Source organism: Ips typographus, linkage group LG8, assembly GCF_016097725.1.
Source record: "Ips typographus isolate SLU linkage group LG8, UJ_Ityp_2.0, whole genome shotgun sequence".
Lineage (NCBI taxonomy): Eukaryota > Metazoa > Arthropoda > Insecta > Coleoptera > Curculionidae > Ips > Ips typographus.
The window spans coordinates 5,583,753-5,605,134 of record NC_138429.1 but is presented as its reverse complement, the minus strand read 5'-3'; the positions used below and the strand labels follow the sequence as shown (position 1 = coordinate 5,605,134).

Here is a 21,382-nt window from a genome sequence, read left to right as displayed (position 1 = left end):
AAGGTTGAAGATGGTTAACAGATTTTGAAAATCCTGGTAAATCCTCAAATCAATCAAAGATTAATTAGTTGTTAAACCTATGGTAGGAATTTTCATTCGTTAACAGAACACACCTTGTACTCATCAAGAACCAAAGAATATTCTAATAACAAAATTAATTTTGCAAGTAATTTAGTTCACGAATTAGGACAGATGTTTGACAACCTTTTTGCCTACTTGGACATTTTTTAGGTTTTCTGTCTCGCGCATGCAATTATCAATTATCTCTTTGGTCGGTTTTTCTTTTACTACACCTATACAGACTTACCGTCTTTGTTAGGACTGTACTTAGATTCCATACCAGAATATCCAGACGACAAATAACTAGATTTCTGATCTGGATATTTGCTACCAATTGTGTTGTATTTCCCAGTGCTAAACAATGATTCGTTGTTAGTCGCCGAGTCGCTTTCGTATGTCGTAGCCAGTTTAGTTGGATATTTATTCGGCGAATCTGATGAATAGCTTTCGAAAAAGCTCTTAATATCTTTGGTAGACCCAATAGTATTGTATTTATCGCTGTAGCTACTTTCTCCGGTGTTATAAGACATGTAAGCGCCAGTTAGGAAGGGATTCGTACTGGCGTAAGTAGTTGGTTGCGTGTAAAGTCCAAACATATTATTTGTTGTGTTTCCCATACTGGAAATTGTGTTTTGCAGTCCTGACAGCGACGAAAACGACGGGGATGGTCCACCCAGAGTTACATTTAGTCCGGCTGAACTTGCTTGCATTGCTGGGGAACTAGATCTGGTTACCTAAAACAGTTGTATGTTAATATAAGATACTGTAAATCTAGTGAATACAGTGACGTACCTGATTGAGGACATTAGGTGAAACTCTACTCATACTGGTAATCGAAGGAGAATTTCTAGGGCCACTAGCAGGCGATGCCATCGACGAAGCTAAGGTACTAGAAGGGGAATGACGTAGACCTGGAGATCCCATAGTTACCGAAGACGAGGATCGCAACATCGTTTGAGTGGAGGGAGAGGCTCGAATGCCTGGAGAACTAACGCGGCTGGGCAGGCAGTGTTTGACGGAGTCGGAACCCGATTGAGAATCGCTACTACTGCTTGGCGAACCTGATTCATAATTTTCAATGTGTGAATAATGCCTTCTTAGAAGAAACAAAATGGGAGAGGGTGAGTACATACCTGGAGAGGATACTATCACATGTCGGGGCTTGAGCGGTCCTGGAGATGCTGCTGCCCCCGATGACGCCTGGCCCCCGCCACCGATGGTGGGCCTACTCGTGGAGAGAGCGGACGGTAAGGACCTTTGTTTGCTAATGATGGGCCCTAAAACAAAAATAATGTATTAAGTAGTTTAGTGTGTTACCAGATATAGTTAAGTAACTAAATTTTGAAATTCTTTAGAACAGCACAGAAGGAATACTTGAAACCAGAAAGAGCTTACAATATTGGAAAAGTGGTGCCCCAAAAAGAGAGAAGACTGCATGTTTGAAAAAACAGCACGAACCAAAAGGTTCTAGAATTGGTCTATTTTATCTTTCAGGAAAGTTTTTAAACACTTAAGTATGATAGCCTTGCTTTTTAAGAGGATTTAAACGTGAAACCACTGGAAGTTTGAGTTCTTCTACGATCTAGATGTCTGGAAAGCCAGTCTGAAGACTTATACCAGAGCAAATACGTCTGGAAAGCCTCTAGTCGCTTCTAGATCATCGCGAGCCTTCTACGCCTAACATAAACTAGTCAGCTTTAAAAACTTCTAGAATCTTTTATAGTCTATGGAAGAGCACAATAAACTTCCGAAGGTGTTTTAGACGAGTTTTTAAGTGAAATTATGATATTGAAGGTTCTCAAAAACTCTAGATTAGACCTTCTAAAACCTAGAATAACTTACAAATTAACAGTTATAACTATCAAAACTCTTTTAGAAAGTCCATAAAAATAGGTAAAATATTGTTTAAGCAAACCAAGAGCAAGAAAAACTGCTGTGTGTATTGTGAGAGACAAACGAGCACTAGATTTATTTTAGGGCCTTCTAGGCAATTCTAGAAGGTTCGTTTGTGTCAAAATAGTTGTACAAGACTGCCAGAAGTGTAGTTTTAAGCCTTAAAGTAGTTTAAATATTAGGAAAGTTTCTCTAAAGGCTCTTGCCAGAGTAAATATCTAACCAGTGAGATTATTTTTTGAAGACCTCTAGAATCTTTCATAGTCTATGGAAGGGCACAATAACTTTTAGGAGATGTTATAGAAGAATTTTTATGTGAAACGATGATATAGGAGGCTCTCAAAAGCTCTAGATTAGTCCTAGAAGCTTCTATAACCTAAAAAGACTTACAAAATGATAGTTAACAGTCAAAACTGTTTTGGAAAGTGCAAGAAAAACCAAATCTGCTAAACTGTGTAAGGCAAACAAGCTCTAGATGCTTTCCAGATTGTTGCAGAAGGTTCTTATGCATACAAAGAATGTTTTCGTTTTATCAACTTCCTCTTGTAGTATGGTGACATTCTCAAAATAACTTAGTGGATGAACTGAAGTCGTTGCTGACGCTGATTGATTCCTAGTGTCTCTTGAAGAAGTAAGATTACAGCATTGGATCAACTAACAAAGTGGCGTTGTTAGATCACATGACTCATAAGTTTGCTAATCACCTAGCTAGAATTGGCTCTAACCTAGCAACTTAAGTATTATTACCCATTTATGATGATTAATGTGGATGTTACAACTTAAGTGCGTCCACTACTGGTGTACTTACTAGTATCTGGTGTGATGGGACCGGTGGCAGTGGGCCTCGCGGCTGCTGGGCCGAGGCTGCTGAGCGAGGAGGAGGAGGACACGGAGCCGCTGAGGGCCGAGACTGCCCTGGACGCGCCCCCGACGCTTCCGCTGGACACGCACTGCGACTGTCTCCACGCGGCCCGGGCGGCCTGCCGCGCCGACCTGTCTGGAAATGCCCCCTCTCAATACCAACACTACCCTCAACACCGACACCTCTAACTAGTCAATCGACTAAGCTACGTACAGGTGCACTTTATTAACAGCACTAGCACTAAGCGATATGGTGCATCAGTCATAATACTATGCAGGTGTTGAAAGTGTTACGCATGATGATACTCGACTTAATATACCAAAATTATTGCTACTGAGAGGTGATAAATACAAAAGCAGATGAACTTAAGTATAAAAAAGGAAGTAAGGCGCGTCACATCAAGCTATTCATCAAATGGTATGTAAAACCATAGTTGCAGTGACGCTCCTCAAAAATTTGATACAAGTATAATCCATCACATTACCTGAATGATGTTTGGGTGTAGGCCATATTTGCAATAAATATCGCAAAACACTTATAGGCTGTTGATAATCCAGATCGTGAGACTTATTGGATGTAGGAGTCCATAGTATCACCCGACTGAAGCATCAACGGAGGTGCTAAAGCAGTCGCTAAATTCTGAGCGTTCATTTTGTTCCGATCAGAGGCTGATACTACCAATGCCAGATGATCCATCAAGAAAATCAACGTCGCCTATTTAAAACATCACTTTACTCCTTACAAACTTCTGATTGTAAATAACTAATTCCTACCCGATTTATTCGTGGAAGGCAGTCCAAAATAGAAAACATCAACTTTGCATTGCCTTCAGGATCATCTGGTAGACACACTCCTAAAGCGTCGACCATCATTTGGTACAAACACTTGGTAAAAAGTGGTTCAGGCAATTCTCTTAAGTAATCTTTCAAAACGCCAGTGATCACGTTAATGTCCGGTACATTGTCCGGACTTAAATCCACTGATCGACTGTTTCGTTCGAAAGCTTCACGAAGAATTCGTTTTTTGGTGGCTGAACCGCATAACCGATAAAGACCTAACGATAAATTATCATAAATTTATGAGTGTGCAAGAATGTGAGTAATGTACCAATAATATCAAGTCCTCGTCTTTCCACTTCTTCAACGCATCGTTTAACGATTATGGGAATGCTTTGCTGACCTCCAGCAACTAAACCAGTAGGAACTCCTCCTGGAACTCCACCAGTCTTATTCTCTCGATTTACCTACAAATTTACATTGTTATCTAAAAATTTGTTAAATAAAAAACCAATAGAAATACACCAGGATAGTTGAACAACGTGATTGTTTAGTTAGCTACGACATATTAAACCGGTCGGCTGTAAAATTGGATTTTACGGACGCGAACCAGGCCGTAAAGTCAGTTTTTCACGACCAATTAAGCAAATCCATTATTTTACAGCCCGGGATTGTGCTTGTGTTTTAGTTGAAACTAACGGAAACTGAATATTAAACGTGTTATTCAGCAAATTACTGTTATTTTTTACTAGAATAAATTATCACATATTGTTAAGCTTTATTGATTTGCAGTCAAAAACAAGAACATAATCTTGGTATGACTTTTGTTGGACAAGAGACAGGTAGAGAAAAAGCAGAAATCAAATTGTTTGCCAAGAACAAACGGAAAATTAATAGCAAAAAACATACTGCAAGTTGTTAAAGCAATCATTTAATACTTATATAGTTATTTATGGTACTAGTGTGTTATGTTGAAAATAATTCACGCGAGAAAGATTTATACCACGAGGCCGTTAGGCCGAGTGTTATTAATTCTCTAGTGACTTAGAAAACATAACTAACACATGAATGGCATACAATGTTTTATCCAACAAGTGGAAAAAATTATTTTTTCACTACTAACAACTATCACTACTACAGCCTAAACGGTCAATTATAGAAAAGTAGTGTAGAAAAGTCTGAACAGGAGAAAAAATATTTTTCATAAAAATAAGTACTGATTTGCAAGTAAGCGTAGTGTTATGAGTTTAATACACGACATTGTATTAAAATGCCTTTAATACCCTGTCGTGTGTTAGAAGATCTTTAATCCACGCCAAACAGATGTAATTTTGACCGTACTATTCATAGATTTTTGGCAGGCATACGACTGCATTGAGAGAGATCCCAAGAACACTCATCCAGATAACGAAGACATGTATGGAAGATGGAAAATCCAGAGTGCGAATAAATAACAGGCTCTCAGGGGCTCTCAAGAGAAGTGTTGATAGAATGTGACAGAAGAAGCTGGCAATAGCGAGTTTCTGTCACATTCTACAGGTTTTTCTCTTGATAATTCCCTTCCCTCGTTTCAAGAATACGCACCCTGACTGTAGTTAAAAACTCGGTTTGGCTCAATTATCAAGAGAAAGACATGTAGAATGTGACACGAACCCGCCATTGTCAGCTTCTTCTGTCACATTCTATCAACACTTCTCTATTTCGTTCCCTGCTTTCAAGAATAGGCCCACTGCTCTTCAATATCGCCCTAGAGAAATCTCCGAGGTCAGCAGAAATTCAAACAGAACTCCTGTCTGCCCGAAGCCCGAAACTATTGTTAGCATATGCAGATGTCATTGACATCATTGGAACCTCCACACCAACAGTAAAAGGTATGGAATAGAAGAGGCTACAAGAGAAGTAGGATTAACGAGGAAAGGATCAAATATATGTGCATAAACAGACAGGGGCACAGAGATAGAATAGGGCAGAATGTAACAATAGACACTTATAATTTTGAACGAGGGAGCGTTTCAAATATCTAGGAGCTACAATTACAGTCGATAACGATGTCACAGAGGAAATAAAAGGCAGAATACAAGCCGGTAAACGATGCCTGTTCTCCCTAAACAACTTCTTCAAATCCAAAAACATCGCAAGAACTTCAAAGGTCTATAAAGCACTATAAGGCCACCTTATGGATGCGAGACATGGACAATGACTAAGGCTAAAGAAAAAAAAACCTTTTTGGTCCCCACCACGACTCTAACAGTAACCAATATCGCATCAGGACAAACGCCGAGATTAGTCAGCTTTATGGCGACGGTGATATTGTCAAAGAATTAAGTCTTCTAAGATGGTATGGGCATGTCAATAGACTACGAGATGACAGACTGACGAGGCTGATATGGGAGGAAAGACAACATCAAAGCAGACCTCGCAAAAAATGAATATCCCTCTGGACACGAATCTATTGGAAGACCGGAAGGACTAGAGGAGTATAGTGCAGTCAGCCAAGACCCAACCCTGGGTTGTAGAGCTACTTTTTTTGTATGTAAACCGACGTATTAAACCTTCATAATATACCGATCGTAGATAAAGAAATTAACTGACTTGATTTAATCCTGGAATTGCTTGGTAGGTGAAACATGAAATTTATTTGCACAAAAACTATGTCATGTACACTCTTAAGTTGGTTAGTATGTCATTTTAGTATAGAACAATATAAAATAACTTACCACAGACTCTAGGTCAACCCCAAACAATGGAGTCGTCCTGGATAATGTTAATGAAGATAGAGCTCTGCGCCTGTAGAGGGTTTTGAGAGTCTGTGTATCTCAGTCTCAAATACAATGTGCCTAAAAAACAAGTTTTAATGTCAAAACTAACAAAACTTTACCATCTGCTAATAAACGTCCTTGTAAATATATTAGACAAATAAATTTTAGTTGCGTATATCAAACGAGGAACAAGATTTTTTTTTAATGAATAATGCAGTTTTTTGTAGATGTTTCATTTGATACATCGAGTAGCTAATATGGGGATAATAGAAACTAATAAATATGAAATGAAAAAGAAAAGCGGTTTGTGCGTCTTGATAATTCGGTTTAAGGTCTTTAAATCAAAAATGAGAAGAAGAGAGAGAGAAATAGAATGAGAAATGAAAATTTTAGCAACCCTATGTCCTAATTCTTCTGTTATCTGGATGCAAATTACTTTACTGTAGGGGATTTTGAAGAAATCAATTAAGTACTGGACAAAGCAAGTAAAAGTAAAATTACAAAAGCAAGATGTAGAAGATACATTGAAGAAAGTTTGTAATGGATGGTCAATCTTCTACCAACACACTTAATAGTTCTTAGCTACTTTATAAGATGATGGAAATACCGATCCTGACATTTTACGCACAGTTGTGACCATAAAATTAATCTCGGGCTTAGGTACAACTTTAGAGAAAAAAAGATCATTTAAAGGTGTGAAACTTGAAAACTTAATTACAAATACGAAACACCGCCAGCTGAAAACGCTAATTAAACATCCGGTTAATGTTAAAGCATGGCGCAATCTGAAATTTTCATCTATCACGATCAAAAATAATGTATTGTTGAGGTTTATAGTTTAATTTTCCAAGCTGCTAGAACCGGTAATTAATTTTTATACTGTTTTCCCCTTTACCAAGGAAGTTAAAAGTCTCAAAACTTACCTCTCGGTTCGATTTTGAGAGCCAGCTGGTGAATCGGTCCCGACTTGAGCAAAGTAGGTAGGTATACAGAGCCTTTATAACACAGTTTGTGTCTGTATTGCGGATCCCAAGAGTATATTAACAAATCCAATTCCCTGTTGTTGACTAAGTCGAGCTCGAAGCTTTCGTCCCAGTCGAACACTAAGTCCCCGGTTCTTACCTGAATAAACAAGTTGTTAAGCTGCTTTAACTGTTACTTGAATTGAAATCATTCCAACGCTACTTTGTTTCAAATATTTATAACAATTTTAACGAACGCTAAAGTTCTTTATTCCCGGGCTGCACTACTACTTATTATGTCTATAAACTTTGCCTTGTTATGAAATCAGAACTTAGTTCAATAGCAACATAAGTTTCTAGGTTTCTTTAGATTGCGATTATACTCGTACATTACAATCTGGAATAGTTTTGCAAGTAACAGAAATATGAGGAACAATAACTTTCCTTAAGTTGTAGTTGTGAGTATACGAGTATATTACGTAACTATAGTGCTATAAGAAGCACTTTACTAATAATTTTATGAGTGAGTCTTGTTTCGCAACTGACAAAATTTAGAGCAAAGAAGTTTAGTTTTTCTGTTTAATTTAGAAACTTTTTTGCCTCCTGCATTCTTTTTGAAAGAAGGTTTATCTCATACACCTTGTAAAAAAGTCAGTTTATATCAGCAAGGCTATGGCATACAACAGATTATTATATTAATGAAATATGTCACTTTATGATACAGGGTGTCATTACAGTGTCACACAGTGTTTTTTTTTGGTGTTTTTATCAAAACTTTGATATCCTGTATCACAATATATGAGTAAACTATCTCAAAATTATGTTTATCTGTCGAATGCCGGAGTTTTGCTGGTATAAACTGACTTTTTCTACAGGATGTGTGTGATAACCCTTATGTTCTTTCAAAGAAAAAAACACTTGCATTTACGAAAAAATGCAAGAAATTGTGGAAAAATGCCTTTTGACTTCAATAGTGCACCACAAAAAGTTCGGGGTGGTTAAAGGGAACATGACCTTTAGAAAAACATTACCCTGTACATTCTTACAATAGTTAGTAAACTTGAGAACGTAACCTATGTTCCAAATCAGAGAAAAATATCTAAAAATCTGCTTGAGTTAAAATTAGTGAAAAACGATAATTTACAAATACTGTGTTTCTGGCAGTTCAAATTTTGACGCCCGCATTTCTTCCTGATTGTACCAAATTTTGTAGTGTTTTTTCATGTTATTGGATAGGAAATTAATAAGGATTAAAAAAAATGTGCCTAAAACAGTCATTTTCTCACTACAAGTGAGTTTTACAGACAATTATAGTTTATGACAGTCTTCCCAAACTGTGTTTCTTGCAGTTCCAATTTGACACCGACTTTTCTCTCTCCAGACTGTACACAAATTTTTTAGTGTTTTTTCATGTTATTAGATAGGAAATTTAATGACAATAGAAAATGTGCTTAAAACTGTAATTTTCTCACTCCAAGTAGGTTTGACAGGCGATTTTGTCCATGACTGTCGTTTAAAAACGGTTCAAATTTTAGATCAACAATTTCAAACGGATTTAACTATTTGTTGCACCAAACCAGTTTTTCCCAAATAACTTAAAACAGTGAAAGTTTATAAACATTGCAAGATGCCAAAAATGTTCCTAATCAACTCGTTAACCAACACCGTAAGTTTGAATGACCGTTTATGCTTCCATATACAGGATTTGCAAGAAAAGTTAGGGTATGGTGGGTATGTATCACTATTTTATCACCCTGTATGCACTTTTTAAGATTTTTTACTCTGCACTACTGGAAAGAGGAGCTCAAAAACGGTTTCTATTAAGTGGTTGAATCACCCCGAACTCCCAAAAATTACTGAGTTTTTGACTGTCAAAACATACAAAAAACACACTTTTCGGATTTTTTGAAACTGGTTTAAACAGAGTAAAAATGATATTAAAAATTGCAAACCGATCTCAGATGATTCTAGATATTACAAAAAATCAATTTTCATAAAAGCACACTTTTTGAAACACTTTGAAAATGGGAATATGGGCGAAAATGACATTTTCAAATTGCAAAAAATAGAGGTCCATGAAAAAAAAACACCATTTTTTTTTTATTTTCAAATGGAAAACAAAGTGAAAAATGACATAAAAAATGAAAATTGATCTCAGGTGACTGTCAAAAAATCAAAGATTCAATTTTTATAAAAAAAAAACACAATTTTTGGATTTTTCGAAATCAGAGTGAAAAAATTACATAAAAAATTATTGAAAACTTATCTCAGATGACTCTAGAAATTCCAAAAATCTATTTCCATAAAAGCACGATTTTTGAATTTTTCAAAAACTTTGAAAATGGAAACATGGGCTAAATGACATTTCAAAAATTGCAAAGAATCCGTAAAAAAAACACACACAATTTTGGATTTTTTGAAATCGGTGGAACAAAGTGAAAAATGACATAAAAAAATTATTGAAAATCGATCTCAGATGACTATTCTCAGACGAATAAAAGCCATTTTTGAATTTTTCAAAAACTTCAAAAAAAAAAAATACACTAAACACGACTTTTTAAAAATTGCAAAGAATGTCCCTGAAAAAAAAAACACAATTTTTGATTTTTTTTTATATTTTTCAAAATGAAAAAAAACCGAGTGAAAAATGACCTAAAAAATGCAAATATACTCAGTCACACAATCAAGATTCAATTTTTAAATAAAAAACACAATTTTTGGATTTTTTTTGAATCGGGAGAAACAGATTGAAAAATAACATGAAAAATTATTGAAAACCAATCTCAGTTGACTCTAGAACTTTGAAAATAGAAACATGGGTTAAAATGACATTTCAAAATTGCAAAGAATAGATGTCCGTAAAAAACACACTTTTTAAATGTTTTTATATTTTCGAAAATAAAAAAACACAGTGAAAATGACATAAAAATGCAAATTGATCTCAGTGACTGTCAAAAAAATCAAAATGTGTGAAAATGACATTCTAGAAATTCCAACAAATTAATTTCCATAAAAAAACACTTTTAAACGTTTTTAAAAATAGAAAAATAGCTCTAAAATGATGCATGAATATGAATAATGATGAAAAGATAGCTTCAATGACACATTCAACAATTCTGATGATGTGAACGATTAAACATCAATAATTGACCATCGCCATTTTTCCTGTAAAAATATTATTTGCACACCAGTAAATTAATAGTTATTTTGTTCTTTGTTATAATTGTTCTTTTCGTGAATAAACATAGTTTAAATCACGTGTTTTATTCAATATTTTTATTAAATTTTGAACTCTTTTATTAAAAGAAACTAAAATTACAGTTCTATTAAATTTGCACTGCGCCCCGTAGATGTGACATAATAAGCGAATGTCATTTTTCATAAGCGTGAATAATTGACTTATATTAGGACAAATTTAATAAATCAATTATTTTGCATGAATGTACTTACTACTGTCCTAGCTTATGCACTCGGTCGCATTCCAAAACACAGTACAAGTCTCTAAACGCCTCGTTGGACCTAAAAAACAACAAGGTTTCTGTGAATCTAAAATCTAAACAACTGTTATGGTAGAGATTTTAATTTTTAATGATACAAAATTTATTGGTTTTTAAAGGTAAAGAATATTACGTTATTTTAGCATGAACTTATAATCACAATAAGTCGGGTTATTAGGCCACATTCCTTGCAATAATATTAGTGGGTCTAAAAAATCAAAATGAAAAATGATAGGTTGTTGGTTTTCTGCTAGAAAAATACTCACAAGCGATTTATGGGTAACAGATAAAACTGTAGTTTGATTAAGTGTGTCCAAACTAAAGTTATAACAGTAAATCACTTTTTGTAATTTTTAGAGTGCTTCCAAAAAATTAGATACAATTCAGGTAAATTGGAGGTTCATTTGAAACACTTACCACCTATACTTGGTACACCACCACTTGGTGTAACTGGAGTAGTGGCTGCTGAAGTACCCGTTGAAGCTCTGAGACCTCTACCGGCCAAAAGGTGCACCCATAACATACCACTAACAGGCTCATCTGTGCTGGAGGGTAGATTACTGCTGGTTAACTGAGACAACCCTGTGATCGAGGTTCCTCCAGGCATACCAGGCTTGTCAATTTTATATTTCAGAAATTCTACAAAGGAAAATTCATCATGTACTAAATTTGGGAATTGAATTTTGAGTTGGTAACCTGCGGGGTTTATGTCAAGTTGCCTTTGCCCTCTAGGAAGTGTTCCACTAGGAGTAGGAACTGGACTAGGTGCAGCACCTGATCTTGAATTATCTAAGTCTAACAGTTGTCGCATTCTACGCATTGAAGGAGATCTAGTGCTTCCTAAAGCTAAAACAATTTGTCAATAAGTATGTTTTGAGTATACAGTGTGTCCATTAAAATTCAGTGTATTTTAAAACTGTTGTTCATCAAAAAATGCGCATTTAATCGAATTTTTTCTATACTTTATGGACACACTGTATACGTATAGAACAGAAAACAATTACTTGAAGATGTGATATGTTGCGTAGACAATGATCGAGCTGGAATATTCGATTGTTGGTTTCGAGTAAAATGCCTATCTAACGTAGAGGTAGCCCCTGGCCTACCATACGAACTGTAAACGCCACTTTCAATCTGTAAAATTGCACACAAGTTCACTCAACTACATCCAAATCAGTCAGGTTCAATAGAACCCAGTCTACTTACATTTTTAAGAGCATCATGGATATTTTCGGCACTATAAGTGAACCTAGCAGCTCTCTGTTGATTAAGTACGTCCCTGGACGCTCTAATTTGTTCGTATATAGCAGAAGTTGATGGTGTTCGACTAAGCCATTGGCGATACTCATCTGAGGAGAACACACTAGGTGATGAAGGTATGCGTCCTTGTAAGCAAAATAACCAAAAAGTGCAAAATACAAAATGATAGGTGCTTCAAATTAAACACAGTGAGTAATTTTGTCAGCATTATGCAAAACAAATTTCTTTAATTACAGTGTAAAGCCTAAAACCCCATAAACAATTTGAATTTTGTCGAATAATGATGCTGCGAAGGGTTAATAGCGTCTTCTGGAAGGGCTAAGTCAACGTAGGAGGCTGTAAATACTCTATTGTTATGTAAATGATACTTTAGAGAACAAAAAGGAAAGTAAGAAGCGAGACGCCGAGAATAACGGGTTTGACGAATGAATGATAATGGTGTAATAAAATTCAACATTATGGAATCTGCTTTGTTTTATGCAAAACTTTGGCGACAAAGGAGGATATTAATTAGAATAAGTGTTTTCGAAAAGTTGGAACGTTACTTGAGAAGGACAAAGGAACCTTTAAGTAGTTAATACTCGCATTACGCAAGTTGTGGGGTTTCGCAAAACGTTCGGCTAATACGTTGCTTAATAAAGGGATTTAATTTGAACGCATCTTTTAGGATCGTTGTAAGATAACTTGTCGAATCATTAAATTCAAAATACACTCAGGTGTTCAATAATTACACGACAAGGGATTTCCAAGTGTATTTAAAACGTGTCCTAATTTAATACTGCAGGAAAATTCCTAATATTCTACGTGTACTGCAACATTTATTATGCTCTGAAATTGTTTGTGTTGTCAATTCACTTATTGTGCTGGTACTTAATCTTAATTTTACAGGTATAATATCACTTTAGCTTTATTTGTATAGCCTTAATGTTTTTTTTAACTGTTTAATTAAACTTTGCAGTCAAACGAGTGTTGTTAAGAAAATTAAGTAACATTAATCTTTTAAAGTTAAAGTTTTAAAGTAAGTCAACTATAAAGATTGTTAAATATAATATGACATTTTAATTAATCATTCGTTATTTCACAAAGTAAACATTGTACAACAACTACAGTAGAAGGATAATATAGAAGATTGTAGTAATGGGTAAATTACCGGTAAAGTAAATATTTTAGTTTACCAGAAAAAATTTGACCCTGTGTGTTTCTGGCAGTTCAAACTTTGACACCGCTATTCTACCCGACTGTACCAAATTTTGTACTGTTTGTTTAGGTTATCGGATAGAAATTTTAACGAGGATTCCAAAAATGTGCCTAAAACAATCATTTTCTTGCTCCAAGTGGGTTTTACAGGCGATTGTGTCCCTGACTGATCTTACAAACTGTGTTTCTCGCAATTCAAACTTTGACACTATTTTCCCTGACTGTAGAAAATTTTGTAGTGTTTTTTCAGTTAATTGAATAGGAAATTTGATAATAATTTCAAAAATGTGCTAAAAATAATCATTTTTGTAGTGTTTTTTCAGTTAATTGAATAGGAAATTTGATAATAATTTCAAAAATGTGCTAAAAATAATCATTTTCTTGCTCCAAGTGGGTTTTACAAGCGATTTTGTCCTTGGCTGTTTTTCAAACTGTTTTACTGGCAGTTTAAACTTTGACACCGCTATTCTCCCTGACTGTACCAAATTTGTACTATTTTTTTAGAGTTATCGGATAGAAATTTTAACGAGGATTCCAAAAATGTGCCTAAAACAATCATTTTCTTGCTCCAAGTGGGTTTAACAGGCGATTGTGTCCCTGACTGATCTTACAAACTGTGTTTCTCGCAATTCAAACTTTGACACCGCTATTTTCCCTGACTGTAGAAAATTTTGTAGTGTTTTTTCAGTTAATTGAATAGGAAATTTGATAATAATTTCAAAAATGTGCTAAAAATAATCATTTTCTTGCTCCAAGTGGGTTTACAAGCGATTTTGTCTTTGACTGTTCTTTCAAACTGTTTTACTGGCAGTTTAAACTTTGACACCGCTATTCTCCCTGACTGTACCAAATTTTGTAATTTTTTTAAGGTTATGGATAGGAGTTTTAATGAGGATTCCAAAAATGTGCCTAAAACGGTCATTTTCTTGCTCGAAGTGGTTTTACAGACGATTTTGTCTCTGACTGTTCTTTCAAATTTTCAAATTTTGTTTCTGGTAGTTTAAAATTAGACACCGCAATTCTCCCTGACTGTAGCAAATTTTGAAGTGTTTTTTTCAGTTATTTGAATAGGAAATTTAATGAGAATTCCAAAAATGTGCTAAAAACTATAATTTTCTTGCTCCAAGTGGGTTTTAGAGGCAACTTTGTCCCTAACTGTCATTTAAACCGTGTTCAAATTTCAGACGACAATTTCAAGTGATGTGAAAATTTGTTGCATCAAACCAGTTTTTGCTAAATCACTCGAAAACGGTGAAAGTTACAAAACATTTGCAAAAGACTAAAAATGTCTCTCATCAACTCCTTAACCCAACATCGTAAGTTTGCAGGATAGCTTTTGCTTCCAGTATACAGGGTGCGCGAGAAAAGTATATTGGTATAGTATTGGTTCACTATTTCTGTCACCCTGTACGCAATTTTTAGGATTGAATTTTTACTCTACACCACTGAAAGAGCAGCTCAAAACGGTTCTTTTAAGTGGCTAAACCACCCTGAACTCCCAAAAACAACTGGGTTACAGGGTGTTTAAATTTCAAACCATAATTTCAACTTCAAACAATTGAAACTTTCAACATTTGAACTTCAACATTTGAAAATTTGTTGCATCAAACCAGTTTTTGCTAAATAATTCGGAAAACGGTGAAAGTTTGAGAAAGAGCAAAGTGTTCGTAAAGAACTGCTAAACTTATCCCTAGAAGTTTCACAGTACGTCAGTGCCGTTACTATACAGGGGGTGCATATGAAAAGTGTGACGACTTTTTGAAATTAATGACAGGCCATAACAGGAAAATGATATCTTTTACCGGTAAATTTATCATGTTGTGATGATTGTTATTCGGTAAAAAAATGAATGAAAAAGAACTGATATTAAACTAAGCTTGTTAAATTAATCTCATTAACTTTCGGTCCTCCTATATCCATTTTCTCTGTGTGCGTGTTTTTTGGTTTTCCTGATTATATTACAGAAACTGTAAAACACATTTCATTAAAAACAGTTGTCATGCTAATAATATATTCTAACTCATTCTCGCTTTGGTAATAAAGCGAAATGTGCAATTTAAATGATACTATGAAAGGTAAAGCCACTGAATATGGGCGTAACACTTTCATAAATTTGGAACCAAAATTTGCCTGCAACCACTACTAAAAGCCTATAGCGAGAGCTCAAAGACATCAAAGAAATTTAATAAAGCATGCCCAAGCGCGAATCGCTATGCGATATTGGCCTTTTTGGAATTTGATGAACGAAAAAGAAAAGAGCACTTACCTCGATCTTTTCGAATCGAGGGCATTTCGGGTGCTGAAAGAGCTCCATCCGTCTCGTCTTGTAGAAGCGAGACGTTTCGGTCTCCAAATCTTTTATTCATGGCTAACCTAAAAAGAAATATTGTTGTCGGGTAAATGCTTTCTAACTTCTCAGAATGATATATTATTCAAATGCGCGGATTTTAGATAACAAAATGAACGGATGGTCTTTTTTTATCCTTGAGTGCTGATGGTTAGAACTATTTACCAAAAAATAAAACAAAATTTTCAATTCTTATGTAAGTAAATATTTCTGAATACACAGGTAACTGTATCTCCTAACAATATTATGTAGAAGAGAAGGATTTTGCTTTGCAATAATTAAAAATCTCTTTTTACTCTTTTGCCAAAGGTAGCGTAGTAAATTTTAATTAAGTTTCCCTAATTAAATTAAACAAAGAGGAAGTCCATTTAAAAATAATGAATAGTATTTTTTTCGCTCTTAATAAGCAAGTTTACGAGGAGTAATTAATACGGGACAGAAAGGGTATTATAGTACACATGTTGCAGCAAAAAGTATTAACTTTCATTATTTAGAACAAAATATACAAAACTCTTCAAATTGCTCAGTATTCAGAGTAAAAATATAAGATGTATGTATCCATGAGTGTAAATGGATTTTGTATTCTGCATTGAGTAAAAAAATAATTATTACACACACATTTCAAAAGTGCAATTTTTTTCCTAATGTTACTGGATGTTACTGGATGTTATTGTTAATTACTGACTGAAATGTCGTTTACTTGTATGTCTGATTTTCCTTCATTTTCAGAAGGATTTATCACAGTTTGAGTTATGTAAAGGTTGTTTATAGAAAAAATTCTGTACGTGCCTGGATTTATAGTCAATTTACTGGCTACACAGCAAATTTCAGGGCTGTAACTTCCAAATTTCAAAAATACTGAAAGAAATTGTGTTTCATTGTATTGTAACTGACATTCTCTAATTTTTTATGGTAATGGTCACAGTTTCAATAAAGTAAAGTTTGTTTTGTGGAAATAATACAGTACATATCTGGATTTTACTGGCAATTGACTGGTTACACAGCAACTTTCAGTGCCGTAACCCCCAGATTTTGAAAATTCTGAGTAAAATGCCCTTTTATTGCATTTCTGACTTTCTTTCATTTTCAAAAGAATTTATCACAGTTTGAGTTAAGTAAAGGTTGTTTATGGAAAAAATTCTATACGTCCATGGATTTTATGGTCAATTTACTTGCTACACAGCAAATTTCAGGGCTGTAATTTCCAGATTTCAAAAATACTGAAAGAAATTGTGTTTCATTGTATTGTAACTGACATTCTTAATTTTTTATGGTAATGATCACAGTATCAATAAAGTAAAGTTTGTTTGTGGAAATAATACAGTACATATCTGGATTTTAAGGTCAATTGACTGGTTACACAGCAAATTTCAATGCCGTAACCCCCAGATTTTGAAAATTCTTACTAAAATGGCCTTTTATTGCGTTTCTGACTTTCCTTCATTTTCAAAAGGATTTATCACAGTTTGAGTTATGTAAAGGTTGTTTATGGAAAAAATTCTGTACGTGCCTGGATTTTATTGTCAATTTACTGGCTACACAGCAAATTTCAGGGCTGTAACTCCCATATTTAAAAAATACTGAAAAAAATTGTCTTTCATTGTATTGTAACTGACATTCTTTAATTTTTTATGGTAATGATCACAGTATCAATAAAGTAAAGTTTGTTTGTGGAAATAATACAGTACATATCTGGATTTTACGGGCAATTGACTGGTTACACAGCAAATTTCAGTGCCGTAACCTCCAGATTTTGAAAATCCTAACTAAAATGGCCTTTCATTGCATTTCTGACTTTCCTTCATTTTCAAAAGGATTTATCACAGTTTGAATAATGTAAAGGTTGTTTATGGAAAAAAATTCTGTACGTGCCTGGATTTTATTGTCAATTTATTGGCTACACAGCAAATTTCAGGGCTGTAACTCCCATATTTAAAAAATACTGAAAAAAATTGTCTTTCATTGTATTGTAACTGACATTCTTTAATGTTGTATAGTAATGATCAGTTTCAATAAAGTAAAGTTGGTTTGTGGAAATAATACAGTGCATATCTGGATTTTAAGGTCAATTGACTGGTTACACAGCAAATTTCAGTGCCGTAACCCCCAGATTTGGAAAATACTGACTGATATGTCGTTTCATTACATTTCTGACTTTCCTTCATTTTCAAACGGTTAGGACGCATAGTTTTCGAGATATAGGCAAATAACCGAAAAATGAGACTTTTGTCGTTAAAAATTTATCCGGTCAAAAACAGAAAATATGTCAAACAATTTTTTTTCAAAATTGCAGTTCAATATCTCGAAAACTATGAAAGATGTCGAAAAACTTGACTGAGTGAAACTTGTAGCAAATTTAATCCGAGATTAAGACAACAACCAACAAATTAAACCTCTTTTTCCCTCCGGCTTAAGAGTTTACCTTCTAACTAGTCCAAAAAAGGTTAAGACAAAAATTGTGTTCCAAGAATTTTCTTCTATACTTTCTTTGAGTATTTGTTGTCTGGACTGTACGGTTCTTATAAACAAAACAGTCTCTAAAATTGATTTTAAAAACAGGTTTGCTTAAAATATTAAAGTTTCAGATTCTCACATTGTCCCAACCATTCCCTAGCGGAACTAGCTGTAATCATGTTATATATGTGACTCGAAAACCGAATGCCTGGATTTGTCTACCAACGAGTCCCCGAGGAGTAAATCGGGCTTTCCTGAAGGCTATAACGAATCGAAACTTTCCCGGATATAAGTAGTGATTGACAATTTTATCTCTAAATAATGATGAGTTTGAGAGATTTTATCAGACATCAAGACCCTGTTTTAAACGATTTTTGGATCATAACAAGTCATCATCAACAGATTAAAAAGTTAATGGGTAAACTAATCACATTTTATCAAATTACAGGTAAGTTTGCTTACCTTGTAGAAGCTCTGGTATCTCTAGGGAGCGAATTGAATTTGGTACTCATATCGGTAGGTGCAGGAGGTAAAGAACCCTGTCGACCAAGCGAAGGAATTGTGGCGTGAGAAACTGGAGCGTTCCTATCTCTGAAAATAGTAAGAACAACTCTTATTGATGATGATATCGCTATAATGGTATACAGACAGCACTCTTACAAATAGTGTCAACTAAAGAAAATATTTATTTCTTTACCTGTAGTAGTAATATCCACCTCTAGATCCTACAGTAGCTTCAGTATCACTGGAATAATCCAAACTTCCCCTATTTCTTCGTAAATTCTGTGCCCCATATTGACCTCCTGTCGGACCATATTTGGATTGTAATTGAGCTGCTACGGCAGCCTGATCCACGAATCTTTGATTGTATCTAGGAAGGCAACTTACGTTTAATGGCTTTATGGCAAAAAAATAACTCAAGACTGACCTGCTTAAAGTAGAGCCAGATTTGAGACTAGAACGTAGCAAACTGTGTCGTCCTGCTTGCGTGATACTAGTATAGTCAGAATACTCTGTATGAGGTAAATGCTGATCAGAACCGGATCTAGGCATAATTCTTCTGCTTCCTGTTCCGCTATGTTGCACGTAATAATGTGATGAAGGGCTTTGTTGTGAAGTCATTCTGAAATTAACATCAAGGATATTGTTCAAACATATTTAAGAACTTGCTGGTATTTACAAAGCTTCAAAGTTCATTATAATTCAGCTGGGTATTTACTTGAAGACTATAAAGAAACCGCATTACTTAATCCAAAATTACTACATACAAGATTATTTGACTAGTAAATATTTGAATTGACTTTCTCGCCTGAAGCAGGAAAATTGGATAACTCATTACTAATTTTCTGGAAATAATTAGTGTTACAGGAATTTATGATTTTTAACTGCAACTTTTAAAATAATTCAGCAGTCTAGTTAAGAGTTGTATTGGCCTTATCATGTATACGTATTACATAATGGAGGTTCATATTAACGGAGTAGATTAAACTTTGCGTGTAAGTAGTTGAAAAGTTTACTTTAAATAAAAATTTATGATAATTGGATTTGCATGTTTCACGGATGTTCATGTATGCACAGCAATTTCAACTTTCTCATTTCAATTACTCCGGTTTGTTTAATTTGTTGTTAACTATGTAGGTACCTTGATGGTACAGGTTGTCCACCTGCGGACATTCTGCGACCCATGCCAAACGAATGCACTTTTTCTGCTAAACTTTCGAGCGTGTTCGGATATCCTCGTTCGTACTGAGGAAAGTGAGGCTGGGAAGCTTTTGGTTGTTCTGTGATGACGGGAGGAGGAGGTTGGTAGCCCCAATTTGTATCAGGTGGTCGACTAAAACATGAAACAGACAATTAAAACTATACAGGGTGGTCCAGTTTTGTGTCATTTTCCTGAAAAACGCTTCCTATATAAGGAAGATACAATCCTCCTTTTTTTGCTATATCTGGAACGAACAAATTTGGAACAAGTAATTATGAAATGAATGACTTCATTTTCCCACTCTATTTTCTACGCTCACTAGATATTATTGAACAATTACAACTCTTCAGTGGATGGTGCAGTCTTCTGTGGATGGTGCACAAGTGTTAAGCTCTTTTTTCCCCCCTAGGGTCTCACCCAGCCCTAAATGGGTCTAGTTTAAGTTTTATGTTTAATTTTAATTAATTTTTTGATTTAATGTGCTATAGTTATTTTTTCTCCATAATGAGCTTTGTTCACCTATTTAACTTTGTTAATTTCACTATTTCGTCATAACATGGGTCTCTCTGTCTCTCCCCTTGTAAAAAGACAGTAGTCACATTGGTCGACTGATTTGAGCTCCTGAAGATGGTCATTTATGTGACCGAAACTTGTTGAGCAGACCTTACCATCTAAGGTCATAATAAAGTATTGTGGAGAAGACTGTTTGTCATTTTCTTCCTTTCGTAATTACAAAAATGTCTCAAAAGAATTAAAATCTGGTCATCTGGTAGGTTTACAAGTTAATTTTTGACAATGAAAATAGTCAAAAAACAGGATTTTTGACAAATTTTTACTGGCGTTCAATTTTTTAGATTATAGGTAGGTGGTGTAAAACTAAACATTCAAAACTTGTGAGAAGGTCCAAATTTGTACTGAACAGTCTAAAAACTTGTTATTTACTACTAGAAATAATCTTAAAATTTGCTTTTCTGACTGCAATCCATTGTCGGCTGTCTGAAACTGGATTTCATGCACTAAAAACAATCCGGAAATCAAGACACAGATTTTTGCGCAAAAAACTCATTTTTATTACTAAAATAGTCTAAAAGTTGACTTTTACTAAGACTAAAGTGAGCCTAAAAGTCTATTTTCAGGACTTTAATTGGTGTACAATGCTATTTTCTAGACTGAAACAAGTTTAAAATTCAAACAACAGTCCAAATAACATTTCCGAACTAATTCACTTCTCAAAATTAGTTTTCAGAATAATATCGTAGCATTTAGTGCCAACATTTTTTATTTTCATTACTGAATAGTCTAAAACTTGACTTTTACTATTATAAATAGTCTTAAACTCGATTTTTCAGTCCTAAAACAATAAAATCAGTCCGAATTTCTTAGAAATGCTCCAATTATTTGCACCGATGAGTGTAGAAGTCAAGCCAATTTTCAAGGTTGTAAATTTGTGAATTTGTAGTCAAAAATTCTAGACAAAGTAGTTTTTTATGACTACAAGTCAATTTTCAATACTTAAACTATGACAACTGACTAAAAGATGAACAAACAAGAGACTTTTTAACCCTCTCAAGTAAATTTTCACCATTTTAAAGTTAATTTACTGGTTTCTAAGT

The 21,382-nt window shown here is 34.5% G+C and overlaps 1 protein-coding gene across 1 annotated transcript in view; it reads right to left on the bottom strand.

Annotated features, from left to right (window-relative positions):
* Positions 1-21,382, bottom strand: part of RhoGAP100F (Rho GTPase activating protein at 100F) — a 58,161-nt gene that overhangs the window by 5,961 nt on the left and 30,818 nt on the right. The window contains 23 exon segments of the mRNA XM_081985308.1: positions 308-794; positions 853-1,121; positions 1,194-1,272; positions 1,275-1,337; positions 2,762-2,946; positions 3,300-3,399; positions 3,401-3,529; positions 3,589-3,869; positions 3,923-4,058; positions 6,309-6,392; positions 6,394-6,428; positions 7,274-7,472; positions 8,864-8,906; positions 10,763-10,831; positions 11,223-11,448; positions 11,506-11,655; positions 11,814-11,943; positions 12,016-12,158; positions 15,533-15,639; positions 18,530-18,658; positions 18,765-18,938; positions 18,996-19,190; positions 19,710-19,901. Of these exon segments, the coding sequence (XP_081841434.1) occupies positions 308-794; positions 853-1,121; positions 1,194-1,272; positions 1,275-1,337; positions 2,762-2,946; positions 3,300-3,399; positions 3,401-3,529; positions 3,589-3,869; positions 3,923-4,058; positions 6,309-6,392; positions 6,394-6,428; positions 7,274-7,472; positions 8,864-8,906; positions 10,763-10,831; positions 11,223-11,448; positions 11,506-11,655; positions 11,814-11,943; positions 12,016-12,158; positions 15,533-15,639; positions 18,530-18,658; positions 18,765-18,938; positions 18,996-19,190; positions 19,710-19,901 (3,605 nt within the window).